The sequence below is a fragment of the Sinocyclocheilus rhinocerous genome, unplaced genomic scaffold (assembly GCF_001515625.1).
Source record: "Sinocyclocheilus rhinocerous isolate Xijiao unplaced genomic scaffold, SAMN03320098_v1.1 scaffold113, whole genome shotgun sequence".
In the NCBI taxonomy this organism is placed as follows: domain Eukaryota; kingdom Metazoa; phylum Chordata; class Actinopteri; order Cypriniformes; family Cyprinidae; genus Sinocyclocheilus; species Sinocyclocheilus rhinocerous.
In genome coordinates this window covers 3,177,060-3,186,860 of record NW_015646846.1, presented here as the reverse complement: position 1 = coordinate 3,186,860, position 9,801 = coordinate 3,177,060, and the positions used below count along the sequence as shown (strand labels likewise).

At 34.7% G+C, this 9,801-nt stretch overlaps 1 protein-coding gene and 1 long non-coding RNA gene across 2 annotated transcripts in view; one reads left to right on the top strand and one right to left on the bottom strand.

Annotated features, from left to right (window-relative positions):
- The window catches only part of LOC107708106 (prostacyclin synthase-like), an 8,286-nt gene extending 2,854 nt beyond the window's left edge, over positions 1–5,432 (bottom strand). Inside the window, exons 1-6 of the mRNA XM_016512254.1 lie at positions 5,371–5,432; positions 5,144–5,267; positions 3,943–4,118; positions 3,621–3,767; positions 2,817–2,941; positions 2,498–2,679 (exon numbers count right to left, since the gene is read on the bottom strand). Of these exons, the coding sequence (XP_016367740.1) occupies positions 2,498–2,679; positions 2,817–2,941; positions 3,621–3,767; positions 3,943–4,118; positions 5,144–5,267; positions 5,371–5,432 (816 nt within the window). The remainder of the gene's footprint in view (positions 1–2,497; positions 2,680–2,816; positions 2,942–3,620; positions 3,768–3,942; positions 4,119–5,143; positions 5,268–5,370) is intronic.
- LOC107708107 (uncharacterized) overlaps positions 2,365–9,801 on the top strand; it is a 20,239-nt gene continuing 12,802 nt past the window's right edge. The window contains exon 1 of the long non-coding RNA XR_001636323.1: positions 2,365–2,376. This is a non-coding gene — a long non-coding RNA (uncharacterized LOC107708107). The remainder of the gene's footprint in view (positions 2,377–9,801) is intronic.

The following is a 9,801-nucleotide window of genomic DNA, read 5'->3' as shown; positions in this document are numbered from 1 at the left end:
TTTTTGGGGGGTGGGGGGGAATCAAAAGGCTGACACTGAATATCGTGAAAATAATTTTTTCACTTTAAATGTCTAGATATACTCTTTAAATCTACAATGAACCTTTTTAATTGCCTGCAAAACAAGAGTGAGTGGCCTGACACACATTGATATGCCACAAGATTTATGACATTTCATATAAGTATACAGCAGGGTCTAGCCTACAGCATATTGCTTCTCCTTAAGCGGTTTTATATCAGCATTGCTGTCAGTGTGTGCAGAGCAGCACAGTTAAACCTGTCATACAGCAATTGCTGTGGGTTCAGGGGGACTCCTCACTGACAGACGAAGCCAATGAGGGGTGAAGACTCTCAAACAGACTGTTGTCTATCAATATACCTGCTGATACCATGACAAAGCTAAAAGAAATGCTTTCTTTTAGAGGGAATTCCCATGTGCTCATGTGAGTATCTTTGAAACTGAATTTTCAGCAGTTAATTATTACTCAAAGCTTCAGTGTCACATTATCCATCAGAAATCATTCTAATATTCAATTTTTTTAATAAACAAAAAATTACCCCAAACTTTTGAACAATATTTTTACATATATATATATATATATATATATATATATTCTTTATCCAAGATCTGGCTAAGATCCTTTCTTCAATGGTGAACATTTCTGATTTCTCAGAAAAGTATGGATGAGTTCTGCGTCAAAGCATAATACTTATGGTTAGTGGTTTATTCAAATCCCTAACCCTAAATATGAGAAACAGTCATATTAGCAAGCACCATTAATTATGCAGTGAAGCTGTTTCTCTATAGTTATACTGCTCTCATGTGGTTAAAACAGAGGATTGCTGCATGATGGCTTTAGAAATATAAATCTATACTCAAAAAAAAATTTTTTTTTAAATGAAGGAATCGTTGCAATTCAAGCAATTGTATATTATACAGTATTACAAAATGTATTTCTTAATTTACCTTGTCATTCCAAACCCTTTTGACTTATATTTGTAGTCATATAAACTACTTTGTGTTTGCATACAAGCAGAACTGTTTTCAGTATATGGAAAGAACACTGTGAACATTCTGCCTCATATGCATGAACATTGCATTTTGTGTTCCATAAAAACTTATACGGGCTTAGTTATACAGGAACAACATGAGGATGAGTAAATGACATAACTGTCATTGTTGGGTGAACTAATCCTTTAATTATGCCTCATGGTGTTTATGTAGACATTTTATATGTGATTGTGTTAACAAGCTTGATTCAACTTTCTCTAATATGCATGTAATAATTCTGTCAAATGCATTATATATAGTAGGGATGCTTCCACACCTGCGTTGCCTAATTCCCTTCAGTTACAAAGGAATCATTCAGTAGGTGTTGTTTGGCCTCAGGCTATGGCGTCTCAGGTGTGCTTTGGGCAGCTTGTCAGGTTCTGTGTTCATGTTCTGTGGAACTGGATTGAAATCACACACACTCACACATTCCAGAGGTGACAGACTCTTTTGTTTACAACAGCCTATTCCTATGTCAACCTTGAGGTATCAGTGTGTCACTACTATGTAGTTTTGAGTAATTAAGCATGCTATCAGTCAAAAGGAATTTTTAAAGGAATAGTTTACCCTAATGTTCATGATGATGAACTACTACTTAACACAATAGTTTGTATTGTTCCAACCCTGTATTATTTTTCAGTTTTCACAGTGAAATACAAAAGGAGATCTTCCATACAATGAAAAATAAATGGTCATTTATATTGCCGAGCTCCAAAATGGACAAAAAGCACCATAAAGTATCTATATAAGTTTTCTGAAGCCATAAAGGTTTATTGTCTATTTTGGGGCATGGTAATTTAAATGATCATCCACTTTCCTGTTATGAAAAAGAACAGGAAAAATTTGAAGTACATAACCATTCAAAAGTTTAGGGTCAGTGTGATTTTTATTTTTTGAAAGAAATTAACACTTCTGTTACACAATGATGAGTTAAATTGATCAAAAATGACAATAAAGACATTTTACAAAAGAATTCTATTTCAAATAAATGCTATTCTGTTCAAAGAATCCTAAAAAATCCTGTATCATGGTTTCCACAAATATGTAAGCATCACAACTGTTTTAAACTGATAATAAAAAGAAATATTTCTTGAGCACCAAATCAACTAATTAGAATGATTTCTAAATGATCATGTGACAGTGACGACTTGAGTAATGGCTGCTGAAAATTACATTTTAAAATATATTAAAATAGATTATATTAAATTGTAATATTTCACAATATTACTATTTTTTTCTGTAGTTTCATATCAAATTATTGCAGCCTTGGTGAGTATAAAAGACTTCTCTCAATAACATCTTACCAGCTTGAACTTTTGAATGATAGTGTATGTTTATTATAACAATGTCATCTAGGAACATTTTTTTCCCAATGCATTCAATGTTTTTTTTTGCCAGTATGTGTTGTAAAAGGACAACTAAGTGATAGAGACAGGGAGAAACTCACCTGCGTGACCCATAGCTGAAGCAGCATGGCTCTCCTCTGAGTCTCAGCATCAACGCCTTCATCCTGCAGTTGCTGTACATAGTTCCCCAACCATGACTGGTGTTCTGACTTTCTGTCTAAACCTGTTGGAGTCAGCCATTTCCACAGTTTTTCTCGTGCTGAACTTGCAATTTGTTTCTCCTCTAATGAACGTATGAAAAAGAAACACAGGTTAGTTATATAAATCACGTCTAATGAAAATTAATTTAAAAAGAAAAAAATAATGGAAGAATGAACATCTGTTTTTCTAAGCAATTTCTTTCAAATGAAACTACATTACCTTTGTTTACAGTAGTTCGAGCCAGTTTAGGCAAAAGCTTGTCAAACTGGCGAAACTCCTCATAAATTTCTGCTAGTGCTGCGCTATTGTTCTTCTCTGTGCCAAACACAGTGAGATAGCCAGTCCTGTAGAGAAAAAGGCAGAAATTGAGAGGTATGAGCCTTAATCATTTTCCCATGAAATCAGGTTTTTCCACACCGTTAAGATTTGTAGTACAACATTCAAGCCTTTACTTTTCACCATTGTCACAAAATACCATGTTTTACTGCATGACTTGAAGGCATTCATGAGATAACGAAGCTGCACCTAGTGGAGACATGACATCAGGTCTTATCTGTACAATAGTGAGTGATAATTATTGTACCAGCTTTTGGGTGGGACAGTCTCTGCTTGTTGATGGGTACAGAATGAATGCCAAACGAAGTATTAAGCCTACATACTCAAGTAGTGCGTAAATGAAGCATTTTTTTTTTTGTTTGTTTCATAACAGTTAATGCTCTACATTAAGTACTTGCTCCAATAACGGCCATAAATTATGAAATGGTTATCAGGAAGTGACAATTGAGATTTATTACAAACTTAATCATTACATTTTCATTTTCATAATGCATTTTCAACATGCTTTCTGCCGAGTTCTCACGAAGCGTGACAAAATTAGCCTCAGCACTGAAGCTGTACTTGCAGCTGTGGTGAATTTTGTAATCTGATTCAATGATTTCACATCAACGCTTATGCTTGTTGTGAGAAACAGCTCTTACAGATTTCAGAGGGTTACTAGCATGTTGATTTGAGAGATTGGCGTACTTAAACAGCAAGCTGTAGCAAAAATTGAAGAGTCCATCTTTTTTCCACTCAGATACTTTGAGGCCCATTTCTGAGGGGGTCACAAGGTGCTGGAGGTTGTCCTGCATTGAGCTGCAGAGTTGGGTCAAAGCCGTCCCCTGAAAATGCCTAGTCAAACACACACAAACACATATTTATATATGGTTCAAATTAATTGATATTTCAGCCTTGATGTTACCAAAAGATCTATTCAGTATCTGAAAGTATCTTAAAAAATATTTAAAACAAATTCTCAAGATGACAGTAGTTCAGACAGAGACATTTAACATTATTAGAAACCTACATTTCTGCCCTTTTCTTCTCCGATTCAGGGTTGTGATTGGGCAGATTCAGGCTGAAGATTCTCTTCATTAGGACCTGGGCATAGCTGGTCTGGTCAAGCAAGACCACATCGGACAGGACAGCATCATAGCAGTTTGAGTCCAGTAGAACAGTGATATATTGTCCAGCTGCACGCACCTGCTTCACATTAGATTAGTGTGGTTAGTGCTGAAAAAAGTTAAAGGAAGTTGGCACAGGAAATGTCATGATTGACAGCAAGATTGTCATCTTAACCCTTATACAGTTGCAATATCTAGATAAAGATTTATTTAAAAAAAAAAAACAGCCAAATAAGGGCTAGGGCTGCATTTCCCAATAACATCGTAAGCGTGTAGAACCACTGCCACTAATGGTCCCAATGATCAACTTAGCTCACAATGCATTTGAGAAACACAGCTCAGGTCATTTCCTCAGTACTTCGGATTGTCAAGGGTCTCAAGTTAAGAGGGCTGAAGTGGCCCGACACCTGGAATAATTGCAGCTTCAGCTACATTGTTGTGCACATTGTCGTCACTATTAAAATTTGTAAAATACATAGTGTGTTCATTCTTATAAATGTGACGTTTACTAGTTTATTATATTCTATTAATATTAATATTCTGCAGACCTATATTCATTTCATAATCAGCCACACTGCATCAGTAAAATGTACCATTAGGAGAAGCTGTAGCTGTAAATCTTAGTTGCACCGGATACGCATTAAACCTTCGACCAGGCCGCTGGATTCCGCTTTTTGGGCTGGCGGGTGGGTCCTTACACAAGTATGAACAAATAAAGTCAAAGTACTAGTATTGGAACTCACAACTGCAGAATTGCGACAACAAGAATGTCATAAGTCATCCTTGCAGTCATAAGTCATAACAAAAATCATATGATCGATAATAATATACAATATATTATGCACATGTATAATATATAGCCTATATTATGCATAGCTTAGGTCAAATTAGAATATATATATATTCTTTTAATTGGACCTTAATTGAGAGACTATATGAAATATTTGTACTTTTAATTATTTAAGCAAACTCCAAAATATATAAATATTTATATAGTGCAGTTTGTTCTGTTAAGGGGAGTAAAATGTATACCATTATGGCAGGCTGCTGATTTAATTCTAGTGTTATTTTACTCAACCAAAACGCGACTTAACAAGAACTCACAGTAAAAATGTCGCCGTGCTTCTGTTTAATTCGTGTCAGGAATTTAGCAGCATCTTTTCCAAACTCAAGCGCGTGACCAAGCCAAGGAATCATTCCTTTATCAAGAGGAGGTTCATTTCTTCGTCTGCAAAAAACGACATGTTTAATTCGTAATTATTTGGGCGTCTTTGTAAAGTTGAAGTGTCGTCTGTCAGCCTCAGGAGCTGGTCGGACTGGTTCGGACTCACCTCGTGCGTCTCGCGTACAGCAACAGAACAGCGAGTCCCAGCAGGAGAAGCGCGGTCCACATCCTGCAGAGAGTGTGTGATGAGCTGCCCTAGTTTCCAGAAGTTAAATACTCTACTGAAACCCTAACATACGTCACATCTCATTACGAAATTCACAACTGCAGTCAAAGTGGTGGGCGTGTAAATGTCTGAATATGACTTAACCTGACGATGATATCTATTAGCAGCTTCTATTTTAGTTATGGAAACAACATGACGGCTCGCCATGATGATTAGTGATATTTAAGTCAGATCAAACTTTTAGTGAAACTAATCCGAAAAATACGATGTGTGCGAATTATGCAATGACCTTCGTCATCGTTTTAAAGAATTTTCTCTAGTGAATTTGTTAGTCGTAATACTGTTCATCTAGCACAAAATATTTGTCTTTTGGCGCCCTTAACAAAGGCCGTTGGTAATATATAGCCTAATAATGTTGCATATGTTTTGTCAAATACATCGCCCGATACCGACCCTTAAAGGGTTAGTTCACCCAAAAAATGAAAACTGTGTCATTATTTACTCATCCTCAAGCTGTTCCAAACATGGTTGAGTTTCCTTCTTTTGTTTACAGTAAAAAGAAGATATTTTGAAGAATGCTGGTAACCAAACAGTTGACGGTAGATATTGACTTCCATAATATTTTTAACCCCATACTACAGAAGTCGATAGCATCAACTGTTTGGTTACCAACATTCTTCAAAATATTTTCTTCTGAATTCTGTATAATTATTGAAAATAAACATTTTTTTGTATTCGAAAATAGTTAAAAAACTTTTGTGGTTACAAATTTATATAAGAATAGTTATAGAAAGAATAAAATATTGTTAAAACTTGCTAAATATAAAGACTAAATATACCTGACTAAATATAACCATTGTCTAAAGGAGTCTAAAATGCAGAAGTTTCAAAATATGTTTTGCAATAATTCATGACATCTCCAGCAAGTTAATCATCAGAAAAGAATATGTCAAACACAGGACAGCACCCCCACATACAAAATACTTCCCTTTTTTTCACTCATGGTACATTGACAGACATTGTTTACATACGTTTAATATATGTTGCTTAATAATATTCTGGAATTGACTGTGTAAGAATGCTCAGAGACCAGTAAATATGGGAAATCTTTTGACATGAATCATGTTAGGTGTATCTTTTATTGCTCAGCCAGTTTCAGAGATTAAGTGTGTGTGTGTGTGTGTGTGTGTGTGTGTGATGTCTGCATGTTCTATCTACATTTCTGATGACGAAGTATACATCGTTGTAGATGTGTTTGTCAAATGACAGGTGGGGCATTTAAACTGTTCAACTTGATCTATGTCTTTTAAATGTAAGAAGGGAGCTGATATACACAATTTAGCTTTATTGGTATCTAGATTTATTAATAACAACGATGACAGTTTGATTATTGATGAAGCATGCATGCAAACCTTTTAATTAAAGAAATATATATTACAAATATATACAAATATAAAATAAACAAATATATTATAAATATTAATGAAACAATACAAGTACAAATTTAGAGTGTAAATCACAATTACATAAAATCTAAGACAAATATAGGCTTGTCAATTCCTGACTGTCTATATGTCATACCTACATGTCGCCAAAAGAGGATGAATTCTATGCCAAGAGTATTTGTATCAAAGCTCATTGTCAGGGAAAGCTAAAGCTTTTACGTAAGGATTATGCCTATTTATTTTCCAAGTGAATGGCTGAATGGCTGACTAAAGTCAGTTGATGAGCTGTACAAAGATTGCTGCATGAAAGAGTCCATAAGGTGGCGACGGAGTCTCACTGATCCTGAGCTTCTTCTATACTCCAATGTTCCGCTATACCACTTCTCAGAATTTTACAAATTATAAATTGCTGATTTGATTGCAATGTTCCTTATGCTGTTGAGGTATGTGGGATTTATTTCTGTGCCATTTAAAATGTGTTTTTTGGTATGTAATTTGAGAATTTGTGTTGGAAAGAATTCCTTTGTGCTAGTTACGTAACAAGAAGAAGGAATGAACTCTGTGGTCATAGTTCAATACCTATTATCTAAGTTTAATAGGTACTGAAGAATGTAACATTAAAGAGTCATTTCATTTGTCATATTACATATTTGACATCCCAAGGCTTAAATGCAAAAGCAGGCAGTACAAAACAAATAAATCCTTAGTAAATTTTGATTATATCTAATAAAATAGGCTACAACATTATATTCATTCATGCTCAGATGGAACTCTTGATGGAATATTGCTCAATATTTCATACTTAATTCTATGCCTTTTCTCATCTTGCCTGCCAGATAAGTCTGATAAGATTTGTAACTTGGCTTACATACTCAAAAAACAGGCCACCTGGGCAACAATGGACTGTAATGTCTTCTGGTCCCAGCAGTTCAAAGGCCACTCAAACTAATGAGGCATTATGCACAGGACTGCACTAATTGATATGACAAAGCCATCATTTGACTGCCATGATCTCTCTAAAGGAAAACATAATAATTTCACCATGAATAAGCAGAAGAAAGCTAAAATCTTGGCACAACTTGCTATATTCACTATTTAGTCTAAATCTATAATGTCGATATTTGTGGATTCAAAAAAGAATTTGCTCACACTTTAACCAATTCTGGCCACACTTCAAATATATGAATGCCACTGAATTCATGGCAAAATATCAAGTCCTAACCCAAGTTAAAGGAAGGTTTGAAAAATGTTGACAGAATAATTGTAGGAAGGAGGCAGTGCAATGTGCCAAGGTGTTTTAATGGACTGTTGGCTGAAAGTTTGTAATGTTGCCCAGCAGTTGTTCTTCAGAGAGAAAGTGTTTGAGCAGATATTCTCAGAAAAACTATGCAATTAATTATAAATTTTAAGGGATAGCTCACACGACTGTTTTGGTAATTTACTCACATTCATGTCATTCCAAACCTGGAATATGAATTATATAGCTGTATATCTTATATCTGTATATCTGTATTCAAAGATACTCATTCAAAAGACTGTCGATATTTGTGACTTCAAAAAAGAATTTGCTCACACTTTAACCAATTCTGGCCACACTTCAAATATATGAATGCCACTGAATTCATGGCAAAATATCAAGTCCTAACCCAAGTTAAAGGAAATGTAAAGTTGACAGAAATGAAAAATTTTGACAGAATAATTTTAGGAAAGAGGCAGTGCAATGTGCCAAGGTGTTTTAATGGACTGTTGGCTGAAAGTTTGTAATGTTGCCCAGCAGTTGTTCTTCAGAGAGAAAGTGTTTGAGCAGATATTCTCAGAAAAACTATGCCGTTAATGATCAATTTTAAGGGATAGCTCACACGACTGTTTTGGTAATTTACTCACATTCATGTCATTCCAAACCTGGAATATGAATTATATATCTGTATATCTGTATTCAAAGATACTCATTAATTTGCAAACAAGAAAATTTGAATGTAAACCAGTAAATTCAACAATGCACACTGCTATTAAAATCTGTTTTGTACCTTTAACATACTGACAACCACCATAATAATGCAGGTGGTAAAAGAGAAAGCCACATGAAGAATCAAAGCTCATCACAAGTAGCTTCGCCACAAGCAGAAGTATATACTAATATATAGAAGGTGCATTCATGCAAACACAAAACACCATCATGGTAACACACATGATACTTAAATAATGCATTAAACTTTCATTAAACAACAGAAGATGTAACATAAAGCCCAAATATACATAACTAATAACAAAAACTATTTAAAAAAACATGATTATTTAAACAAAATGCTCATTCAAAAGACAAGAGCTGACATGTTTACTTCATGCCCAAATAAAAGTTCCTGTTTTTCAGTTATTCAAGTGTCCTCTCAACTTTCCACTGAAGAATTTCCACTGCCTCAACAAACTAACTTTAAATGAACAAATAAAGTAACTGGCAGATATGCATCTCGTAGGCAAGGAACTCATTTATATTTGTCACAATGTTAACATCAAAGCTAAGGCATTTAGATGCAAGATATACAGATATATTACTTTTCTCCAGGCCCATGAACAGCACATCACTGATTAACATGGTAAATCATCTGTTATTGTCTACAGCTAAGTAACTACAGCTAAGAGTAAACATAAAACAAAGATGATAATTTTTACAATGGATATTTAGTATATTAACTTTGTATATGTATTACATATTATTTCTTTAAACATCCTTCTTTGTGTTTTTGTTTTGTTCAATAAGGACAGTACCACATGGGTGGGGAGCACATAATCACAGCCTGACAGAAATCCTGTTGATGTCTCTGTTCTGTAATTAACTCCTAACCGTGGATATGCCCTCTAGCACTTTAAGCCTTGTCCAGTGCTTTTCTACACTATGTTATATTGGCCTCTATTTTGCAAGACTTAT